General features: G+C 34.7%; 1 protein-coding gene across 6 annotated transcripts in view; it reads left to right on the top strand.

Moving 5' to 3' along the window:
- The window catches only part of LOC149808282 (cytoplasmic dynein 1 heavy chain 1-like), a 231,803-nt gene that overhangs the window by 89,529 nt on the left and 117,134 nt on the right, over positions 1-25,140 (top strand). For all 6 annotated transcript variants that reach the window (XM_089975555.1, XM_089975563.1, XM_089975577.1 and 3 more), the window contains 9 exons: positions 1,959-2,144; positions 3,641-3,841; positions 4,288-4,570; positions 6,859-6,959; positions 9,560-9,731; positions 10,460-10,700; positions 14,941-15,124; positions 18,932-19,144; positions 23,006-23,158. In XM_089975555.1, coding sequence (XP_089831681.1) covers positions 1,959-2,144; positions 3,641-3,841; positions 4,288-4,570; positions 6,859-6,959; positions 9,560-9,731; positions 10,460-10,700; positions 14,941-15,124; positions 18,932-19,144; positions 23,006-23,158 — 1,734 coding nt within the window. The remainder of the gene's footprint in view (positions 1-1,958; positions 2,145-3,640; positions 3,842-4,287; positions 4,571-6,858; positions 6,960-9,559; positions 9,732-10,459; positions 10,701-14,940; positions 15,125-18,931; positions 19,145-23,005; positions 23,159-25,140) is intronic.

A 25,140-nucleotide genomic window follows, 5' to 3' on the forward strand; every position in this document is an offset into this window, starting at 1 on the left:
AAGCTGGACTTATGTTTTGCACAATGTTTCCTGATTTGGCTAGTTCCAAGAAAGACATTTTTGCCAAAATAAAAACCAGTACAATTAATAAAGTATTGGCAAAGGAATATTTGTCTTGTGTGGCCAAACACAGTGCCAGCAGGAAATGCGGAACTAAGATGCATACTATATGAAGGACAAAGGAGTTGATGGGATTTCTTTGTGCATTTTATTGGCATTCAAATGGACGGTAGATTTATTTTATTCTTCATGGATGTGTTTTTTTATTATAATAATGGTAGACATTTCCTTGCATTTTGAGAGATAACTTTTATTTTTATTTTTTATAAAGTTCTGTTGCTGAACAAAGGTGTATCAAGGTATGGGAAAAAAAAATGCATTTGCATTTAGGACTTTTATATCCCCAAATATAAACCAAAAAAAAAACAGATTGCACCAATTTTGGATCCCCGTCCCTTCCCTGCTTGATGTGTCATTGCACCTTGGCCACTCAGCCTTGCTCAGATTTCATATTCTCAGATGTTGGCACTTCTGTGTTTGAGATTAAGAGATGAAAGCTATTGTACTTGCTTCTGATCACTGCATGTTTTGTTTATTACATTAGGGTATTATTTTCATAGTAAAGGTCATGCCTTAGTATTTTAGGTTTTCCATCACGCTTTCCATTTTGCACTGTCACATTAGAGCTGTTTGAAACTTGGTAAAGTTTTACATCATCATTAGACAATATGTTATGTACCACATTGGGACCATAACTTGAAAGCCACAACATTGATATTTCCATCACTTTTCATTCTGTAATGTAACTTAGGCGCTGTTTGAAACTAAGGGATGAAATTTAGTCCGCTTATGTATCCTCATTAGAAAGTGCATTGTGTACTACATTGGTGGTCCTTTCTTTAAGGACAAAATTCATTTTCTTTAATTTTCTCTTACACTTTTCTTGACACTGCATAACTTAAGAGCTCTTTCAGGTTTTGGGATGACACTTGGTATACTTGTACATTACCATTAGAAAGTGGCTTCTGTACAACATTGGGGTCATGGTTATGGGTCAGATAATTTTTCTATCAACTTTCCTTTCCTTGCTATAGTTTAAAAGCTGTTTGAGCTTAAGATATTAAACTTTGCATACTTGTACATTAGCTTGGGTTTCATGTACCACATTGGGGGTCCTATCATCAGGGTCAAGATTATGGGTCAGTAATTGAAGTTTTCTTTCATGCTTTTCATTCCATTCTATAACATTCCCTTCCATTATATAACTTTTCATTCCATTCTATAACATTCCCTTCCATTATATAACTTTTCATTCCATTCTATAACATTCCCTTCCATTATATAACGTTTGTGCAGCTCAAGATAAACTAATGACATTTCTGCATTATAAGTTGGGTTCTGTCTTCACAATCAAGGTCGCTTGTTTATATTTCATGCTTGCTTTTGTGTTTTTGCTTTGTCTATAAAGCTGTTTGACGTTCAGGTATAAACAATGGTACACAGGTGTTTCTTGAGTTGATGGCATCTTGTGTATCACATTCGAGGTTTTATCTTCAAGCTAGGTCAGTGATCGATTTCTTCCCATTTTCTACACTTGTACTCTAAAACAGGAACTTGATTATTTTCCATGATCACATAGTAATGCGACATTTCTGTCACAAGTGTCACAACCAGATTTCATTACTGAGTACTTCTGGTGACTTCACCACAGCAAGCAGGGGGACCAAAGTTCACTTAATATACATATTGTTTTAACTGCCAATCCAAAATGTTCTGCAAGGAGCTAAGACGAAATAACAGTCATACAGAAACTGGTTTTGTGCAACAGCTGGTGCAGACCCTCTAATTTAAGGATAATGTTAGTTTAAATTTGAACAGATGGCAAAATATTTCGAATAGAAAATGTAAATATTAAACAAATTTGTTTAGAAATATATGGTAGAAGAATTGTTTTCTAGGTGGCATTCGTCGCCCCAGTATCCATTGCTGCCCATCCAAAGATCAATGAATGGCTGACCCTGGTAGAGAAGGAGATGAGAGTAACCCTGGCCAAGCTGCTGGCTGGAGCAGTCAAAGACATTAATGAATTCAAAACCACCAAGATAGATCCCAACAAGTACCTGGAATGGGTCGATAAATACCAGGTAAGCCTCATCTGATGCCTCTTCAGCAGTGGTCTGCCCCTTTTTTGTGTGCTCAACTGTTTTGATTTACATATAATAAAAAAAAACTTTTAGATGGAAATAATAACTGCAAATTTCAAAACTTCATCGTAAAATTTCTAATAAAATAAATGAAAGGTAAGTGAAAAATGATAAGTACTTTACAGAAATGTTGTTTTTATATGCCAGTCTTAATTTGGGCATAGTATGATGTGGTGATGTTGTTCATTCCATCTGTCCAGTAACATTTGATTGTCCAGCTAGCAACTTGGTAATTGTTGGAAATTTTGCCCATGTATACATCATGACTAGATGGTGTTTGCATTCTGCGGCACTCCACTTGCCTCAAGGTCAAAGTCATAATAAGGGAGAATGTAATTCTGTGTGTTGTATCCTTGTCTGGAGTATACATTTTAAACCACTGGAAATATTTTAATAAAACTTAACCCAAGTATATATCATGACTGGATGGTGTGTCATGCCTTGCCTTCTTCCTCAAATTGAAAGTTACGACAAGAAAAAATATTCACACTGATTTGTATCATTATTCAGTACAACTCTTGAAATACAGAAGATTTTTAACAAAACTTTAACTAGTTATATATTATTATTAGACAGTGTTACATACCATTATCACCCCACCCACCCTGCCTCAAGGTCATGGACAGTAAGGGAAAATATAAATTAATGACTTGAATTATTGTTTATCTTTTAAACCAGTGAAGATGTTTTCGTTTAGTTAGTCATACACTCACCTCATCACGACTCAAGGCCAATGTCACAATAAGTGATAACATGTTTCCCTATCCAGGCTGTCACTTTTTAACCAATAGATATATTTTGATGAAACTTTACCACGTCCATGCAATATCATACGGTAGCTGATGGATGTATCTCGCAGTTTACAGTACTCTTTTTTTTTTATTTATAAAATTAGTCAGTTGTCTTTCTTAAATGAGTAATGTTTTCACATCTGTAAATCAAGAGGAAATTGAATTATATATGTTGAATATCTATTTTAAAAACTCTTTGTCAGAACTGATATGTACAGTGTCGGGTATTTCTGTCAAATAATTTGCAATATTAAATGCAAAAATGTTAAAGAACAGAATATCGTTTTAGGCATTATGATCATAGTAATTGTTTGAATCAATTTTATGACTTGCATTAAGGACAGTAAAAATAATTCCATGAATATTTTATGACTTGCATTAAGGACAGACCCCTCCGGTGGCCTAGTGGTTAGAGTGTCCGCCTTGGATGCGGGAGGTCGTGGGTTCGATCCCTGGCCAAGTCATACCAAAGACTTACAAAAATGGTACTAACAGCTGCCTCGCTTGGCGCTCAGTATTAAGAGGTTAGTGTTAGGACTGATTTCATTTTATTCACTGTCATTTTAATTTTTAACCTAAAATTCTTCTCACATACAATATATACAATAACAAAAATACCTGAGACCTGTTTTATGCTGTTTGTAGGCTCAACTGATAGTGCTGGCATCCCAGATCGCCTGGTCAGAAAGTGTGGACTTGGCCCTTCAGGAGGTGGCCAATAAACAAGGCTCAGAACTGGAACCAGTCAGTGCTGTCCTGCAGATTGTTGAGTCAACATTGAACATCTTGGCTGACTGTGTTCTGCATGAGCAGCCTCCAGTTAGAAGGAAGAAACTGGAACACCTGGTAAATAATATATGCATCAGTGGTTTTAAAGAAGAATCTTTTGTAACAGGCTCTTCTGACCAGCCAAGTTTAGTCATAAAATAAAATTTTAATAATAATAGAAACTAACATTTACCATAGTACATAGATATATTTTCTTTACCATCCACAATAGATTAAATCCATGTTACTTATAAACAGATTGCATTGTAATCACACTGCAGGCATTGTAGGTACGAAATGTTCTAATGGACAATACTCTCTTTTGCATCCTGCTTCGTTAGAACTGTACATTCTGAGATTTGTTTTATTATGTACATGGAAAGCTCCTTACAGAAACTTAGTTATGAGAAAGTATTAAACCAGCCTACTAGAATCTTATACTCTTTAGATAGCATTTGTTACTGGTGCTGACTGGTAGTCAGGAGTGAAATATTTATTAATCAGTAGCATTCATTTTATTTCAGATCACTGAGCTTGTTCACCAGAGAGATGTAACAAGAGCTTTAATCAGAAATAAAGTAAACAGCCCTAAATCATTTGACTGGCTGTCACAGATGAGATTCTACTTTGACCCCAAGAACCAAGATGTTTTGGAGCAGCTGTCAATCCAGATGGCCAACGCCAGGTTCAACTATGGCTTTGAGTATCTGGGTGTGCAGGAGAAACTGGTACAGACCCCACTCACTGATCGTTGCTATCTGACCATGACTCAGGCACTGGAGGCTAGGCTGGGAGGATCACCATTTGGTATGTTTGTTCCACGTTGTCACAATTCTGCCATATCTAGCTCAAAACATAGCAATGTCAGTCATAGACTGTTAGCGATATTACAGATACATGACACAGTCCTACCTGTTTCTCCTTCATATATCTGATACATTAGGATAACTTCTCTGCTACCTCTGAATTCTACCCTCCTGGAAAAATGGAACGTCTTTATATACTGGATAGATAATTTTGGCTCCTGCAAAAATGTGTGAAAGATTTCATTATTATATGTGGCTTTGATAATGTTGGACTTGTTTGATTCAATAATTTCAAGATAATTTACCTGACAAACATTTATGTACACCATTAGACTTTGACAAAATGTTGCTGCAGTGATTTTGTCTGAAAATCAGTAATGCACTAATTTCAGTACCCTGCAGTAATTGGTGTATAAACACAGTGTTTCATAAGTAATTAGAACTAAATAACCTACTTGGGTCGATGAGCCCTAAAACACCAAACCAAACCAAATTATTAGTAATTATGCTTCGTGCAGTACCTCTAGTATTTTACAGTAGTGTTGTTCATTGGGATTAAACATGCATGGATAAAATGAGACACTTTCATGAGGATTTAAATATTTCGACAGCAGTTAAAACTTGAATAAGAATTTCTTTGAATAAGTATTATTTAATTTTCATGTACTAATATCATTTATTATTCCTTTTCAGTAATGTTAGTGTTTGAATACCTTATGCTTTTTGTCATTTCTCTCTGTCCTTACATAAAAACATATTGATTTAAGGCAGTAAGTTGAAATTAGCTAACAGATACCGTTTCTATATGTGAGCATTAAAACAATTTAAAATCCATTATAATTCTTATTTTAAAGGGTTAAAATAAACACATTTAGAAAGTAATATTTTATGACCAGATTGCAGAAATGATGTTGATTTATCAAACAACTTTGTTCGATCTCTAGGAATGAAACATAGTAAGAAATTGGTTGTGGTGGTTGTTGTGGCTTCTTTATCATGCGTGAATTTTTTGTTGGGTCTTTAAATTTGTGGTTCCGGGCAACAACAAAATCCATGAAAATTGGTAGCCCATCAAAATTAGTGTACTAAAATACTTAAATTTTAAATAAACCAACTTTTATTTTCAATCATATACTAAGTCAGAATGCAGCATTTCTGTGAATTGCAGTGAATTTATTCTTATTTTTGCAATTATTGGCTGTTATTGTCACATGATTTCAAGTGGTAACATTCAGTTTTACTAGAGAAATTTTCAGTTGCTGTACTTATATACTGTTAAACTTCTAAGTTGTTTGGATAATGCATTTAAAAGCATGTTCCAATACATAACAACAGAACATTTAACATACAACTTGTGTCCGAATTATTGATTAGTCTCATGGAGGATGTCGATATGCCCTCTTTACCTCCTCCCCCTGCAGATGCAGTAACAGCACTAGAACATGTGAATTTAATAGAACTGTTGATTTAGTCTCCCTGGTGATGTCAAGATGCTGTCTCCACCACCGCCCCACAAATGAAGATACAGAATTGCACCAGAACTGACTGTATCTGAATACAGTAGAATTGTTTAGGAGTCAAATGGGGTAATGTTGACATGCCCTCTCCACAACCTATGCAGACAAAGAAATATCACCAGAACATATTGTACCCATGAATACAGCAGAAAGCAAGCTGTTCACAGGGATATGAATTCTCTTGAAATAGCAGTAAAAATATTGATGACAGATGATCACAAAACATTTAATGACAAATCTTTTAATATAAAATGTCTTAAATTAAGAACATCACAAACATAAAGCAAAATTAGTTTGGTGATGGCTTCCTCGATGAAGGTTGCATTATTCTGGAAATTTAGCTGGCTTGCTTTGATGAAGGGTACATGTTTTGTTGTATTTGTCATGAAAGGTCAGCTTTGGAGGACCAAACATATGCCTGTTTGTTAATGTGATGGCAATGTTACAGCCTTGTGGAAGCATCAAATATTTGGTACAAAGTATGGATAGGAACTGGAAGCTTGATGGATGATTAGAAAACAAAGGATTTGTTCAGGTTGGGACCAAGGGCTTCTGTATGTCAACATAAGCATGACAAATTTGGTAGTAACAAAAGACCATAGGCCCAGGACTTTGAATTTTTGGCAACATAAACAATGCTGATATAAGTGGGTAGCCTTTTGCCCATATTTCTCACCCATTTATAACCCTTCACAGATCTCTTAAAGCAAGTTGAGCACATATATACATACTTATAATCATGTCTGTAACCAGTTGATTTATTCTTCTACAGGTCCTGCAGGAACAGGGAAGACTGAATCTGTCAAGGCTCTTGGAAACCAGCTTGGACGTTTTGTGCTGGTCTTCAACTGTGATGAGACATTCGACTTCCAGGTACGCACCTGTTTTTGACTCACCTGTACTCAGGGACTTAACACTTTGTCAGGGAGTATTTGGATTTCCCCGTCAAAAAGCCTCTGTGTCGTGGTAAATGAACAAAGAAACTATAATCTTAAGTATCTTTCTATTCTTGCATTAAATCTAGTCTGTAGACCCAGTGACCAAACCACGTGTGGTAAGAAGAGTTTATGTATGAATTCGAATCGAATACGATCGTGGCTTGGCTTCTGAAATTTAACAATTTCGCCAGGTTCTTGAAGTGTTATGCCAAAATAAACATTATTGAAAATGTCACTTATTACTGATCCATGAGTAAATCAGTATAGTTTAAATATGTATGCAATTTTTGCAATGGAATTACATATGAGTTAATTGTAAGCCCCGATGGTACAATATCAGATGGCAAGTAAACAGTATTGATACTCTGTTCATGTTTTATATTAGTCATTGAATTCAGACACATTGATCTGGGGGAAAAATTATTGAAAATTGGTATCTTATGACCAGTATTGTGATGAGTTACCATTAAATGCTAACGCATACACACACCCCCCACACGTACATCTGTACTAGCATATTATGAGACTGTCAGTGTTCTCCAGTTTATCATTGCAGCAGATGGTAATACCCATGCTTACAATAAGATAAGATAAGAATTCTTTTTTTCAGACTACAAGGTTCATTACAATGTTAGTTAATATAGGGCTTGCTTTTATGGTATAGAATAGGTCTATTCATTTTGGGGTCAACAGTTAAAAAGTTGAGGTCAATATGTCTATGAGGAAATGTGTTTTGCAGAATAAATCTTGTGATAGAGCAAGTTCCTTGACCAAACTTTGTGGATGACTTACACTTAGGTTAATATAAGACCTGTAGATTTTATAGTCTATTTGTGAGAGTAGTCATGGTAAGTCAGTAAGAAAATTATGGTTTTCATTAAGATGCATTGTTCAGCAATCATCAACAGTGCCTTCATAGAGGACTGTTAAACAAGGTGAGCATAATGTGCTGTTCATGGGACTCCTGTTTTCTTAATCTAAAGGTTGCAGGTTTTAATACTTAGTCAGGTCATCCATCTATGGCAGCCTCTTGTGTCCTTGGGAAATTCACAAAGCTTGCACTTCCTTGACAGTCAGTAATGTGCTGTAAATGTCCATAAAACCAGTAAAACAAATGAACAAAACAAACTCTTGTTCTCAAACCAGTGCATGTTTATATTTTCTCTCTTGCCAGTACACATAATACCTGTGCCAGAAGCAATAGCTGGCCAGTTGAGCATGGAAAATGCATGACAGATTGATATTTAGTTTGCTTATGATCCAGAAAAAAATTGTTTAAAAATGAAATATTTCTTTTTCGCATGTGCACCAATTTCAAAGATGAAATCATGGAGTTATGTGTTTGCCTGTTGAATTGTATTGAATAAGAATATAAGAAAATAATTTCACAATAGCTTAGTATCAGCAGTTAGTATCTCTATGAAATTAATTGTGTTAAGGAATTTTATGTAAATCTTCATTGTTGTGGTGATGTAATAAACAAGACTTCATAGTAAATAATGAAATAATAAGTAGAGTTCTTAAGTGAAAAGTACTCCATAAATTTAACTCATGGGACCTTAAGGGCCTCTTTCCTTCTAAAGTTGGAGAAAATGCTGCACAGGTGTCACTTTTGTTTAGTGACAGGTGATGGCACATGTCACTTTTCATTGGTGATAGTAGTGATGGCATTTATGTTAGAATCTTGTGTTAAGATTTTGTAAGTCATGAACACTAATACATTGTCATGCCTTCTGTATAACCCATATTTGCCAACGTCAGGACTCTCCAATTTGACTGAAACTGAGAGTGATCTCAAGTGTAGTGTAACAGTAAATTTTGCAAGAGAATGGGGTGAAGTAGGTGTTAGCAAAAAAATGATGAATATTGAAATAGTTAGTTTAAATCATATTTTGTAAAGCTTGTTAGGCAGAATAGTAACATTCTGTTCCTCCTCCAGGTAAACTTTTATGAAATATTCCTGAAGGAATTTTGCATTTCTATCATACAAGGTTAGCTAGATAAATTTGTCCTACCTTACCTGCATCAGCATCTAGTGATAGGGGTATTCACTGCATCAGCATCTAGTGATACGGTTATTCACTGCATCAGCATCTAGTGATAGAGTTATTCACAGCATCAGCATCTGGTGATAAGGGTATTCACTCCATCAGCATATAGTGACAGGGTATTCACTGCATCAGTATCTAGTGATTAGGGTATTCACTGCATCAGCATCTAGTGATAGAGGTACTTGCTGCATATGCATCTAGTGATAAGGTTATTCACTGCATCAACATCTGGTGATAGAGGTATTCGCTGCATATGTGTCTAGTAATAGAGGTATTTGCTGCATATACATCTAGTGATAGAGGTATTTGCTGCATATGTATCTAGTAATAGAGGTATTTGCTGCATATGCATCTAGTGATAGAGGTATATAGTTTGAGTTGCATCTGCATATTGGATTGTCCAAGTTATGATTAGCACCTAAGTTGTTCCTTGTCAGTTGACTGTTTGCAAGGATGTAGTGTTATTTTATCTCTTTGTTTGTAGGCAATGGGTAGGATCTTTGTGGGTTTGTGTCAGGTGGGAGCTTGGGGCTGCTTTGATGAGTTCAACCGTCTGGAGGAGCGGATGTTGTCTGCAGTTTCACAGCAAATACAGACTATTCAGGAGGCACTCAAGGAACTGGCCTCACCAGAGAAGAAAGAGGCAGGAGACAAAGGTACAGATTTCACTAGACAGTTAGTGTTGCATGCATTGAGAAGCAAAAGAATTTTATTGATGAGAACTGAAGCAAGTTCTTTTGTTTATAACAGAATAATTCTACAGTTCATTCAGGATTTAGATATCTATTTTGGCTGATATGTGTAGAATCACAGATGATATAAATACTTGTATGTGCTGTATTTATGCATTTCCTATATTTCCACGTGTATTGTAAAGGATATGTTTAAAAAACATACCCACTTTAGCACATTTTCCATAGAAATGCACACTTCATACAGCTTTGGTATCATAAAGGAACATTTTGAACCATATAGGGCTATAAATTGAACTGTAATCAGTTGTCTAAGTAAAACATTTTTCATGTACTTTGATTGGACTACATTATTACCATAATATGATGTGTAAAGTTTGAAAGAAGGTCGTTGTATGAGATAAGTCTAGAAAGCACCAAGTCGGTCAAAACATTTAGTTTTAGAGAGCCTTTGCTTTGTTGTAAAATGTATCTTCAGTGAGACAATCTTTAAAACATTGTTTCTCACTTTCAGGATTGGAATGCTTTGTTTTAACTTGCATGACTGGTACTCACTCATGTTTTGATTGTTATAAGCACATGCTGTAATTGAGGTGTCAGACTATTTGGTTATATTGATATTGATTAATTGACAGTAATTAATATTAAATGTTTAATAACAAATGTACTAAAGTTATCTCATTAATCAACAGGTGCCCCTATCACTGTAGAGCTGATTGGCAAGCAAGTAAAGGTGAACCCTGACATGGCTATCTTCATCACAATGAACCCTGGATATGCTGGGCGCTCCAACTTGCCCGACAACTTGAAGAAATTGTTCCGTAACCTGGCAATGACAAAGCCAGACAGACAACTGATAGCCCAAGTTATGCTTTACTCCCAGGGCTTTAGGACAGCCGAGAAACTGGCTAGAAAGATTGTGCCATTCTTCAAGTAAGTCCAGCTAAATTTGGGTTTTAAATACCAGTTTTGTTTCGTACATTTTACACAGTGAACAACATTGACTTAGAGATCATCTAAAACATTGATAAACCTTTGCCAAAATGGGACACTCTCATGTGCAATAGCACATAAAGATAGGATGTTAAGAAGTATATTTAAACTAGGTGGCTTTGTTAGTGACCATGACCAAATTAACTTGGTCCTAGACCGTCTGATTTAGACTGGGCTACAGATTATCTTACTGATCATGATCTTAGGGGCAAGGTTTTCTTTCCAAGTTGTAATCCAGACTGTTGCCCATAGAGCCTAGATACTTTCTGATGCTTTTGCCATATTAGTCCAAATTATGATTGCAAAATTTGAGGGTGACACCAAACAAGGTGATGTACAGGAATGAGTGCCATGTGTAACAGCATGCCCACTTGAGTCAGTGTGCAGCAGCAAGAACTCTCAAATTGAAGAGGTTAGTTATAAACGACCATGTCACTTTGAAGCAAGAACAGTATAAAAAGAAAAGAGAATTAAATTACTCCAAGAAAATTCTCAAGAAATAAGCAAGTCTCAGTCTCTAGCATTGAAGTAAAAAAAATAATTGTTGACTTTTTTTCTTCTAAAGAATGGATGGTCCATTGGTACATCAAATCATGTCAACATCTTGGTCAACTTTCCTTTTATGACAGAAACGCCATAGGATGTTGAAAAGAATAGCTTGCTGCACATTGCAAACTGTGCATTATGAAAACACTGAATCTGTACACAGGAAAACCAATGAAAAAATGGCAAAACACTAATAAATCCACATGGATATCACATGCAGACATGTGTGCATACATGCACACAAAGACACACACACGCACAGAGTCGAGTCCAATAATCCCACTATTTTCCAAGTGAGGAATCTCCATATAATCTTGCAGCAGAAACATGTGATTCATGTACTCTTAACCTAACAAGTGTGATGGTAATAAGCACTAACATAAGCATTATTTCCATATTATGTACCTTTATGAAAGATATAATGGACATGACTATTCCATATTGACACAAAACCTTTACCCTATCATGTACTTGCTATAAGAACAGGAAAGATACAAACAGTAGTCATGGATAAAAATAATAGTGTTATTAGTTTGTGGATGACATTATGTTAATGCTAGCAACCATTATTTATGAGCTGAAGTGCATGTCTTTCGAAGTTTTCCCCTTGATCATTTCCTGTTATACAGTGACACAAAGAATTTAACAACCACCAGCCATGAACTTGTGTCAAGTTATTTAGCATTATATGAAGGGGCCCAAATAACTCCTTCAGTTCTAAATGAAGGAAAATGAGGGATCATAGCCAGTTAACTTTCCAACAGGTGGAGCCACAGAAAAACCCAGTCCTGATATTAGGTCATCCTCGGGGTTTATTGTTAGCCAGAACAATCGATTGTTGATCAATCGAGTGATAAATAATTGTTAAAACTACAATAATACTCGTATCAGTGAAAACTAAAATTGTCTATATTAGCATTATAAGACACTAAAATCAACATTTGTCTTCTTTTTCTATTTAAATAAAACATATATTACCACTTTTGGTGTCCTTTATGTTGAAACCTTTAATGCCATCCTATTATATATAAAATCTTAATGCTATTAACTTTATTTTCTTATCCTCCGATTATTGTGGCCTTAATTAAACCACCAGATTAGTGTGGTCTAATAAACATTTCTTAATAGTTACAAATGGAATGCTGCATTTTATAATTAACTACATGCAAGGAAGAACTTAAGTAAATACAAAATACACATCTTATTGTCTTATTATTTTTATTCACGTATTATAAGACAATTTATTCAGAACAACTGTAAAAATAGTTCTTTATTTAAACTTTAAAATAGTTGCCTTTATTTGGTGAACAAAATTTGCATATATGGTCACAAAGAGGTAGATAGACTTGGTATGAATTCATAATAGGTACCTCTATCAATAGGGCCAGGACTTGTATAAATAACTGATTAAAAAAGGAACAGATGTGGGGGGGGGTAATGAGAAACAATTTCCTTTTAAAATATTGTACCAGATGTTTCATTGCAACAAAATCCAATCTAATGTTCTAAATCATATTGTTACACTCTCATTGCAAAACTGAATTTAACACACCAAGAACAATAAAACTTTATTTAGACCATGATAATTCTCTCCTTTTTTTCTTCCAAGTAATATTTTATGTATAGGTTGTCTGAATAAAATGAAAATTGATCATTTCACATATAGCAATTCTGATATATATCACTGCACACATATGCACACACAAAGCACACACACACACACCTGTACATCCTCTCTCTCTCACCAATCTATGGCTTAATATCTATTTAAACCCAATTTAAATAAGAAGTATAGCATTCTCAATAAAGTTAATAATAACTGTCTTTTTAACCGAAAGTTATTTTCTGGAGGAGTGCAGCAGTAACATAGCAAACTTTTTTCACTTATATGACTTATAAAAATACCGGTCTAGAATGACATCCTGAAAAGAAAAAGAACATTTACAGTTGCATATAAAATCAGATATGATATTTCCTTAATAACATATCAGATACATAGTTAATGTAAAAAATATTCGAGAATCTTGTATATTTCCAAACTAAACAGTGAAATTTGTGTCTAAAGAAGTTGAACATTTTTACTAAATTACCCCACCAAGTAACTATCTAAGGAATTATTCAGAATAAATTGCTGAATCGTCCATGATTTATACGATTTTTTCGGATATGAATATGTTGAATCATAATTTCAAAAGAGAATCACAGGAGTTAATTATGTGAAAATGAATATTTTATTTTTTGGCAGATACAAGAAAATTTGATGTTCCATTTGCAACTACAATATCACCGATTGTGCTTAATATTTATTTATATATCAATTAACTCCTTTTCTTGCCCAGATAGCTTAGCTCCTCTTCATTTTTAAATCCTCCATCACCGATGATAACGTCCATAATCCATCCGATTGAGACATTTTGTAAAGCAAGATGAAGATGCTATCTTTTTATTGCTTGTTTGTTGAGCATAAAATATAATACCAGAAATAATAATAATATTTGACTGCTTTGTTCCATGCTGCCACCTAGCGGTGTAAAGGAAAGATAACTGGCTACAATCTTTCATTATGTATAGAATCTATAAATCCAAATTTAATTAGGATGATTTTAAACTCCTGGAGAATTACACGTCGCATCAAAGCCTGATACCCTAGTACAAGTAGAGGCTCATTTAGTTTAGCTCCACTTGACAGTTGTTGTGCCAATATGCCATTAGCCAAAGTAACAGGGTGGGCATATCCTGTTCTCAAATAAAGAAACACTTAACACTTATTTTTGGTGGAATGAATCAGTTTTTGTTGCTTTGTTTCTTTTTTCCTGCAAAGCAGAGCAAGAAAAAAAAATTTCAAGCTTATTTGAAGCTGGAAATGTTTTAAAAATTCACATGCCTCGCACCACCCCCCCCCCCCCCCCCCCGAAATGAAATTGTTCTTCCCTAACACTGCCCAGCACCAGGACAAAGCATGAATGCTGTGCTGAATCCCAAAGCAATTACCTGGTTACATGTTTAAACCACACTGCTTGTCACATGTTTAAACCACACTGCTTATCACATGTTTAAACCACACTGCTTATCACATGTTGGACACTCCTTTACAATATTGTGGATGTAGCAGAATCATTTTCTATGCTGTTGAAATATTTGACAAGATCTTCAAGGAAGTTTGAACTACATTACCATCCAGTCTCAGATGAGTGCAAAGATGGATGCAAATGACTAGTCTCATCACCTTCAAAACCACTCTGCCAGACTGAACTAGTGAGTACAACAAAAACTGCATCTAGTTACGACTGTATTCCACTGCCCATTCCATTGAATATTAAGGGCAGGTGGACACTGCCACCCATTGGGACCTCAAAAAACTTTGAGTCTTGAAAACCTTCAGTTCTGTCTGGAAGGTTGGTAGTTATGGCAGCTGCATATTTTAAGTTGTATGCCTCTGCAACCTCTTCCAGCACTCATTATTTTACCCTTGCATTTTGTGCCCCTCTCTTGATTTTAGAACCTATCACTACCTATAATTAACTACCTTGCTGTTTATGTGCAGATTGTACTTTATTATTTTGTGCCTTTATCCTGAATTTAGCACCTATCACTACCTATAAATGATGATAACTACCTTGCTCTTTACCTGCAGATTGTGTGATGAGCAGTTGTCACCTCAGTCTCACTATGACTTTGGCCTGCGAGCCCTAAAGAGTGTACTTGTCAGTGCCGGCAATGTTAAGAGGGACCATATCCAGAGGATCAAAGAAGGTTTGCTGGAGAGAGGAGAACAAGTTGAGGAGGCTTCTATCGCTGAGAACCTTCCTGAGCAAGAGGTTAGTACCCACCACCTTAGTTAATAATGGATACTGTAAAATATAAATAATAAGGATGTATTCTTAGTTTTTAAAGTAGTGAAGAATGAATTATCATATTATCCCATTGCTTTTAAAGTTGTGATAGATTAAAAAATTGTGCCCATTTGTTTGTATATTCATTGATGTGTTTGTTTATTCATTGATGTGTTTGTTCATTCCTTGATGTGTTTGTATATTCATTGATGTGTTTGTTCATTCCATTATGTGTTTGTGTATTCTTTTCATGTGTTGGTTCATTCCTTGAGCCCACATTATTTTAAACCCTATTTTAAGTACACTGAAGTTTTTTTATGTAGATGCATCTCCAGGAAAGTAACTTTGCCAAACTAAAACTAGGTCACTGACCCAATATTCAAGCTTGACTATCTGTTTTTTTGTACCAGCCTTAATATTTTGGATCATAATTCACCTACGCACATTGAAACCAATTTGTGGATGTACCTCGAGGAGGGGACATGACCTTATCAAGGAAGAATTTTCATGCTTCATTGATCCATATTTACATCTCATTGTATTGGACCCTGCATGAATGGAAACAAACAAAGCATTTCAAAGTCATTCGTATCAAAAGAAAGTTACTGATCTTGTTTTAATGCTTTAGTAACTTTTAAATCTTTTGCTTTTTGTTAATTATATCCTCAATATTTGGGACCCTGCTGCACCTACACCTTAAACACCCTATTACATCTGGCTAATCAAACAACTTGACCCTAATTTGATGAAACTTTGCATGTGGATCCATCATTATGAGCAGTATATTGCAGTCATATTTCCTTCTTCCACATAGTGGCACATTCAATAGCTTGGACTCAAAACCATTGGAAAATATATTCAAATCCACCTCAGACCAGCATAGGATGACTGTTGTTGCATTTCTCTGTGCAAGGCTTTTTAACTTCCATTAGCTTGTCATTGGTGTGCTATACCATTCTGTAAATTGTTGGCTACTCTAGATATTCTCCTCTTGGCAATGGAATTCATGCTTGCAAGAAAACACCTTGTTTTTTATATGTGCTGTTTATTAGGTTTTGTTATTTTTTCTCATCAGTAAGATTTGGAAGCATTTTACATGAAGATGGTAGATTGGTAAAGGGCAAATATTACAAAAAAGAAATGAACAATCAGAAATAGGAAGATCTGTAAATGAATCCACTATGATCTATTAAAAAAATAAACTTATTCAGAAAGCAAGTTTGGCATCCTCAGACTGAATTTTTCTTTGACTTTAATACGTTTTTTTATTATGATAAAAATGTCAAATATTGTAATCAACTCCACCAGCTCAGTATACATATCTTTTGCTACATTGTACAGTGTGCTATGAATAGAACAGCATTCCACCAACTTGCATGATCCCAATATCAGAAGAAAAAAACTGTTCAGTGCTATTTAAAATTAATATATGCATATTTAAAACTTCTGAGATTCACTATTTATTGCTTGTTGTTTCTTTCAAAAGTACAGAATGAACATTAGCTTTCTTACTTGTACATCAAGTGGTGAGTTCCTACTTAATACACTAGCACATTTATGACATCGTAGAATCTTTCAGAATGTTTGTTCAGCTAGAGGGGATTTACCCATCAGTGGCGCTGAAAATTCACCATGCAAATATTATTTGTTTATCAGTACTGTTAGCTTTGATGGATTATGGTAGAGGTGTCTAAACACTTCTGTTGAAGTGAGATAACAGACATCTGGTTGCACTTGGATTGAATTTGGAATGTCTTGTGCAGTTACACATGGGAATGGATTATTTACCAGAAATGCTTAATTGCATATGTTTATAATCAGGATTGTATAATTCAGTTGTGATTCAGTAATTACAAAATTCTTGAGGGTATTTTACATTGTACTGCTTGTTGCCCTCCACTTTTTGAGAGAAAGCATGGACATAGTATCTCAGCTTCTATCTGTCACGCTTTCCCTTCCACACTGTAACATGAAAGCTGTTTGAGATTTAGGGATGAAACTTTGTATATTTTTGCAGCATCATATGATGATATGACAGTACCACATCTGGGGGTTCTACCTTTAAGGTCATGGTTCAGTATTTTATGTCTTTTGTCATGTTTTCTTCTCCACTATGTAACTTTAGATTATTTAAAGACTTAAGGGTTGCAGTTTAGTCTGATTCAGAAAAGTCAATTTCCTGGAAGCCAAGGACAATTAATTCTTTTTACTAAGCATCTGTTTTTTACCATTGAGAAGTCCTGGTTGGGCAAGAGAAAAACATTATTAAAAATGATCATGTCATAATTATAATGTGAGTTTATATATTTTCCAGCAATTACCATTTGATTGTTAAATTTTTCCTTTGGTTACCTATTGTTGGTTGCCTAAATATAATTCTGTAGTTGTGTGTTAGTGATTGCTATCGGTAATTAATTAATTAATTACATTATTAATTAATCTACATGTGTCAAGTAAACATTAAATAATTAAGCAATCACAGTTCATACCATTGGGCCCCTCAGTGTAAGGAAACAAAGATTCACAAATGTTCATCTTTTGTCAGTGCACTTGCATATGGTAGCTGCATCATTCATCTTTGGCTTGTCACACCTAATTCTTTTGATATATTATTGCACTTTCTTGTTGGCCAGTTGAAGAATTGGCACTCACTGTAGAGCATGTAACATTTTTGGCAAACTTGAGTTAATGGACAGTTTAAAGAACAAAACAAGTTGCATACTGTATGGCTTGTGGGGTAATAGCTAAACAAAAATTCGCTGTGCCATAACAGATTGTTCCACACAAAGGAAATGAGCAGATAGTTATTGCTAGGATTAACGTCTGTGAAGTGGAAAGAGGATTGTTTTCGTTTGTTTTGTTTTTTATCTTAAATATCAAAGCCTTGCAATCCATCAAAGTAATATGCCAACTCTTCTGGTGCTGTGTTGTTGCCAACGATCACTGATCAGAGTCAGGAGGTTATGGGATTACAACTGTATGAATTAGAATAAGGCAGAGTCTTACAGAATCTATGTAGTGACAGTTAACTTTAAAGACTAAAAAGAAAACTTACATAAATACTGACAGCATCATCTTTTTCCAGTACAGAGGCAAATTTTATCACTAAAAATATATATACTGGTGTAAAGGAACCTCTGATGATCAGTACAAGTGATCTATTTTCACACACAGTTTTGGACAGTTATGTTTTGCTGCTAGTCACAAGTCAACACTGACAAGAGAAAATACTTAGAACAAGTACAGTCCTACTTGTACATTTACTTGAATTGGCATTGATTTTGGTCAGCATGAGAAAAGTATTTTCTTGCTGAGGCTACCAACAGGATGAGGCTATTCATAGGGAAATGAAAACAACTATAAACCACTGACATTATTACAGTAACTTAAGTGTTGTAAAAAAATGTGTGACTTGTTAATTAATCTCATTTAAAAGACCTCCAATTTTATTTTCAGTAAGCTGGCATGACTGAACTATGTTTATTGTGCATTAGAAATACCATTTGTTTCTAAAAAATGAAACTCATTTGTTTGTATTTATGATGCATAGTCATTGTTCTACAGTAGCTTTGTCAACTAAACTGATATCTTGGGACCTGGTTTTATTGATTTTTTGACACCCCCAACATAATCAAGATTTGACTGTATTTATCTTTGTCTTTTCTCTTTTCTTTTTTAATCAGTCTATCCTTTCTTTCATCTAAACAGTAGCTTACTGGCCACAATCCTTCATCTATTTTATCCACTTCTTCATGTTTTAATCAGTATGTTATGCTGCCATTTGTTTTTCAGATCCTGATCCAGAGTGTGATGGAGACCATGGTACCGAAGCTGGTGGCTGAAGACATTCCTCTCCTTCACAGTCTTCTATCAGATGTGTTCCCTGGAGTCACATACACGCCTGCTGCAATGACTGCTTTGCGACGTGAGGTCAGGAAGGTCTGCCAGGAATTGTACCTTGTCTATGGAGAGGCTGGTGAACATGGCACCCAATGGGTGGAGAAGGTGAAAAAAAATCATTTCTGGTTATGCCAGACATTCCTAGATAGGCATTCAGTGTGCTACATACCCATTTAATCATACAAGGCTTATCTGACATTTGAGACATGTTCAGTCGGTGATTTCATATTGCGCACCTAAAGTTTCCATATTGACACCCTGCCTGGAAACTGCTTTTACAGCTTGAAATATTCAAGAATTGTCCATGTCTAAAATATTGAGAATGATTTATGTCATTTTGTTTTATATGGAGACTAGTTTTGAAGATGTCTGATAGTATTTGAAAATTATCAGTATCATAGATACCACTAGATAACAGTAATTTTAAGGTCATTGTTCTATATCATCAATGATATTTTTCTGTATGTTATGTAGTATTTGAAAAAGTTAAACATAATATACTGTAATAGGTAAAGATGTACGGTAATAGGTAAAGATGTACTGTAATAGGTAAGGATATATGGTAATAGGTAAAGATATACTATAGTAGGTAAATATATACTGTCATGGGTAAAGATATACAATAATAGGTAAAAATATACTGTAACAGGTAACCATGTACTGTAATAGGTAAAGATGTACCATAATAGGTAAAGATGTTCCATAATAGGTAAAGATATACTGTCATGGGTAAAGATACACTGTAATAGGTGTAGATATACTGTAATAGGTAAAGATATACAATAAAATAATAGGTAAAAATATACTGTAACAGGTAACCATGTACTGTAAAGGTAAAGATGTACCATAACAGGTAAAGATATACTGTCATAGGTACAGATATGCTGTCATAGGTAAAGATATACAGTCGTAGGTAAAGATATACTGTTGTAGGTAAAGATATACTGTCATAGGTACAGATATGCCGTCATAGGTAAAGATATACTGTTGTAGGTAAAGATATACTGTTGTAGGTAAAGATGTACTTTAATAGGTAAAGATGTACTATAATAGGTAAAGATGTACTTTAATAGGTAAAGATGTACTTTAATAGGTAAAGATGTACTATAATAGGTAAAGATGTACTTTAATAGGTAAAGATGTACTATAATAGGTAAAGATGTACTTTAATAGGTAAAGATGTACTATAATAGGTAAAGATGTACTGTCAAAGGTAAAGATATACTGTTGTAGGTAAAGATATATCGATGATTAGAAATTCAAGGCTAATGCTACTTGTCATAAATTCAGTTTAAAGCTGTTCCCACAAACCATTGCTGCATCCAGGCTTTTTGGTGGGATTCTTCCATTCTGCTAGCACCTCCTGCAAGAAAACGTTTAAAAGGGACTGGAGTCAAACAAAAGCAATAATGTCAACACCTGTTTGATCTAATGGTGCACAATAATGATAGTAAATTAAGATAGCTTTCTCTTTTCCATGGCAACATACTAGTCACCTTTCTCTAAGTTTGTGCTGTTCTGCATGTGAAATTCACTGACAGTTAGCCATTGTGCATGTGTTTGTAATTGTACCAGAAAGGGGTAGTGAAATTGCTATAACATGGCTGGGTCTTACACATAGTTGTGTATACTTAGCACTTAACAAGTCTTTTACCTAATTTAATGAAGCAGACAAAAATGGCAGATGATGCAGAGATGATTTTCATGTTGCTGAGGAATCTGATGCTGATTAATCAAGCAAAAAACACAAGTATGATCCTAAGTTTCATCTAGCAGTGGACTGTTTCATTTTCATAGTTGAAATTGAACAAATGAAGGTGACATGACGTGCAATCTGTATATGAAGTTTAGAAAGAAAAACCCCTTTACAGCTGAGGAGGTTTTTGTAAATTTCAGGACATTACATTTTCTATCGCTTAAAAGGTAGAAAAAAAGGACACTATTTCCTTAGAACCCCCTATATGTGCTAAGTTAGGAAAAACATGAGAAGTTTGATGAGTAACCCCCCGTACCCCTTGGTTCTCTTTCTTGTAAATTCCTTGATGCAAATATGCAAATTCGGAAAAGTGCTGGAATTTTGGTGGTAATCTGGAAAAATGTTTGAAATTTAGGTCAATTCCAAAGAGTAATGGAAGAGTGCTTGCAGATGCCAGATCGTCATTTATAACCATTTCATTTGGGATTTATTACCATTCCATGATATAAATGAATTAATATTTGGTGGCTATTCTGTTAAGGCGGGCAACAAAAAGGTTGATCTTGTGCTTGTTGATGCGAAGTATATATTCAAACAAAATTACCATAATCACTACTATGCACACTGTATATATGGGCAAGGCCAAGTGATAAACAAAGAACTGTGTTGAAAGACATGGGCTCAGTGGTAGCTGAGGTCACAGTAAGTCATACTGATGGTAGAAACATCTGGCCCTGTTGCACCTAAAAATTACCTGTTGGATACAGCATTTTTTTAAAATTTAGTTCTAATTAATGTAGTCATAGAACTAGTGCCAAATGTAAAGTCATGAGAATCTGGCAACTTTGTGGAAGTTGTGCATGCATTTGATCTCTGCTCTGAGGTGCTTGTCATCAGTGTAGATACATACACAACTAAATCAATGAGTAAAAGTGCTTTGAAGACTTATGGCTAGAGAGAAAAGCTTAACAAGAATGAAATACTGATAATAGAAACAATTTAGAACATTTTTTGCTTAAACATGAAAGCCCCAAGGAGATAGAAGCTCTAGAAAATAAGACTGTTAACACCCAAACTGATGTAAATGAGATGATTGCTTCTCTACCATCATGCCCCCAAGCCTCTTGGTTAGGTGTCATCACAAATACCTGGTTTAAGAACAAATATTTTGGAGTTCTTTCTAAAGAATGAAGTATTTAATTTTGAAATTTTGTGAATTGTACATACCATAATCCACATTTTTCCAAAGTTTATATGTAGCTAATTTTATTGCTTGAAAATTAAATTTTCTTGATAGGTGTTTGGATTTCCTGACTCTGTATGAACTATATTTAATCTTCATCCACCTTACATGAATACAAAAGTTGATGATTTTATATTAAGAACTTATATATATATATATAAAGTGTTAATGCAGTTCTTGATATCAATCAATCTTTTGTATTTGTGCAAAGTAAATGAAGATTTATTTCCACGTACAGTCTTATGTGCAAAATGTCTCTTTCACCAAATGTAGCAACCATTTGTATTTTTTCTTGAAATTAGAAATGTATGCATAGTGTTTTGTAACGTATGTTTTAAAAAAGTTGAAAGCAGAATTTTTCCTTAAATGAGAAGCATTAAAACTGTCCTTCTTATGATGTTCCTTGTCATTAAAACTGACCTTCTTATGATGTTCCTTGTCATTAAAACTGACCTTCTTATGATGTTCCTTGTCATTAAAACTGTCCTTAAAACTGTCCTTCTTATGATGTTCCTTGCCATTAAAACTGTCCTTCTTCTGATGTTCCTTGCCATTAAAACTGTCCTTCTTATGATGTTCCTTGTCATTAAAACTGTCCTTAAAACTGTCCTTCTTATGATGTTCCTTGCCATTAAAACTGTCCTTCTTATGATGTTCCTTGCCATTAAAACTGTCCTTCTTATCATGTTCCTTGTCATTAAAACTGTCCTTAAAACTGTCCTTCTTATGATGTTCCTTGCCATTAAAACTGTCCTTCTTATGATGTTCCTTGCCATTAAAACTGTCCTTCTTATGATGTTCCTTGTCATTAAAACTGACCTTCTTATGATGTTCCTTTTCATTAAAACTGTCCTTCTTATGATGTTCCTTGTCATTAAAACTGTCCTTAAAACTGTCCTTCTTATGATGTTCCTTGCCATTAAAACTGTCCTTCTTATGATGTTTCTTGCCATTAAAACTGTCCTTCTTATGATGTTCCTTGCCATTAAAACTGTCCTTCTTATGAAGTTCCTTGTCACATGTTTAGGTGCTGCAGCTGTACCAAATCACCCAGCTCCATCATGGTCTAATGATGGTTGGCCCCAGTGGCAGCGGCAAGTCAACAGCCTGGAGGGTGCTTCTCAAGGCCCTTGAGAGACTGGAGGGGCTGGAGGGTGTTGCGCATGTAATTGATCCCAAGGTGAGTGTTGACACATGTGGAAAACAATACAAGATCCAGTCATACATGTCACTGGTAGTCTCAAGGAAAGTTTTAATATGAATAGTGCTTTATTTATAGGCTTGAGTCACAATATGATATGTATGATGGTACACCTTTTATGATGTGTATCATGGTACACTTGTTATGATATGTATCATGGTAACATATAGTCAGTGTTTCCCTTTACCTTCATTTGTGCTTCAGAGATCCCCAGATTTTGAATTTGCCCCCCAGTTTTGATACCAAAGTTCAGGATAATGTGACTGGGTGGGACATAATGCCTCATGTCTGTGGCATGATTCCTCAGTGCTAGACATCAATATTAATTGCCACACTGCAGACATCATAGTGGTATGACTGATTTTTTTTTATAAAGCTGCATTAAAAATCCAAATAAAACACACACATACTTGTTATTATATGTATCATGGTACACTTGTTATATGTATCATGGTACACTTGTTATGATATGTGTCATGATACACTTGTTATGATATGTGTCATGATACACTTGTTACATGTGTTATGCACACTTGTTATAATATGATACCATATTTTGCTGTACTGCAAGTCAAAGTTGAAACTAGGAGAAGAAAACCTACTTTATAGAAATCTGAGCTTTATCTGAAACTAATTGCTCAACAGATAATGAATCACGAAAATCTTTAATAAGGTATCCCTCTAAACAGTAACTTACTCCACTCTTGGAGAACCAGGACTTAGTCTAGCTTTAAATGCATTGTGTAAAAAAGGTTGGCTTGAAGATAAACTCGATTTGACTTGAATTTTTGTACCATAAAATTTATTCTAACATAACAGTATTTGTTTTTCCCACACAACCATGTTATATGGCATTGATTTTAATTCTATAATAACTTTGCACAGAAATGGTTTTGTTGACACATATTCCAGATTTCTTGATTCAATTTCAATTTGCAGGTCGACCTTCAATCTTGACCTCAGGCACCATGACCGAAATAGATTTTCATACATGCTTTCATTAGCCATTGAAAACTCTTCTCTTATGAATTTGGTTTTAGTGGTAAGGATACTGTCGCTAGATAGTGCTAACAATATGGACATGATAGTGAGACAGTTACATATTAAAGACAATATTTACATTTTCAAGGTTCTGCTTTGAAATTATTGTAGTACAGGACAAATATATCAAGTATGGTATTGTGGCCAACATGTCATAATTGTCAATGAATTGATGAATTGTTATATTCCTAATAGTCAGGAGATTTTCCAAGATTGATTCAGAATTCCAGATTTACAGGTCTGGTTCAAGATTGATTCAGAATTCCAGATTTACAGGTCTGGTTCAATATTGATTCAAAATTCTAGATTTACAGGTCTGGTTCTTGCAAAGAGATATTTATTTTCTGTTCTAGTCCACTTTTAATGCCAAATTGGATAATAATTTTCTATGGCAGAAAAAAGGAAAAATGAAGGGTAGGTTTGTGTATTTGCTATTTAGAAAATTGATTTTCACTAAAGAGATGTTGAAAGAGCAATCAGTTTGCTTTGTAAAAATGTTTCCCAATTCAACATGATTAAGTTGTATTGTTGTATCTGTAACAGTCGTTGAATAAAGGGGTAATTGACTGTCTGTACTTGAATTTCTAGTTGAAAATGACCATGTTCAGCATCATTTTATTTGTCTTTCAGTCCATGTATATGTTCAGCATCTTTATATTTGTCTTTCAGTCCATGTATATGTTCAGCATCTTTATATTTGTCTTTCAGTCTGTGTATATGTTCAGCATCTTTATATTTGTCTTTCAGTCTGTGTATATGTTCAGCATTATTATCATTGTCTTTCAGTCCATGTATATGTTCAGCATTATTATCATTGTCTTTCAGTCCATGTATATGTTCAGCATCATTATATTTGTCTTTCAGTCTGTGTATATGTTCAGCATTATTGTCATTGTCTTTCAGTCCATGTATATGTTCAG

Source organism: Sinohyriopsis cumingii, chromosome 1 (assembly GCF_028554795.1).
Source record: "Sinohyriopsis cumingii isolate HCF-2022 chromosome 1, ASM2855479v2, whole genome shotgun sequence".
In the NCBI taxonomy this organism is placed as follows: domain Eukaryota; kingdom Metazoa; phylum Mollusca; class Bivalvia; order Unionida; family Unionidae; genus Sinohyriopsis; species Sinohyriopsis cumingii.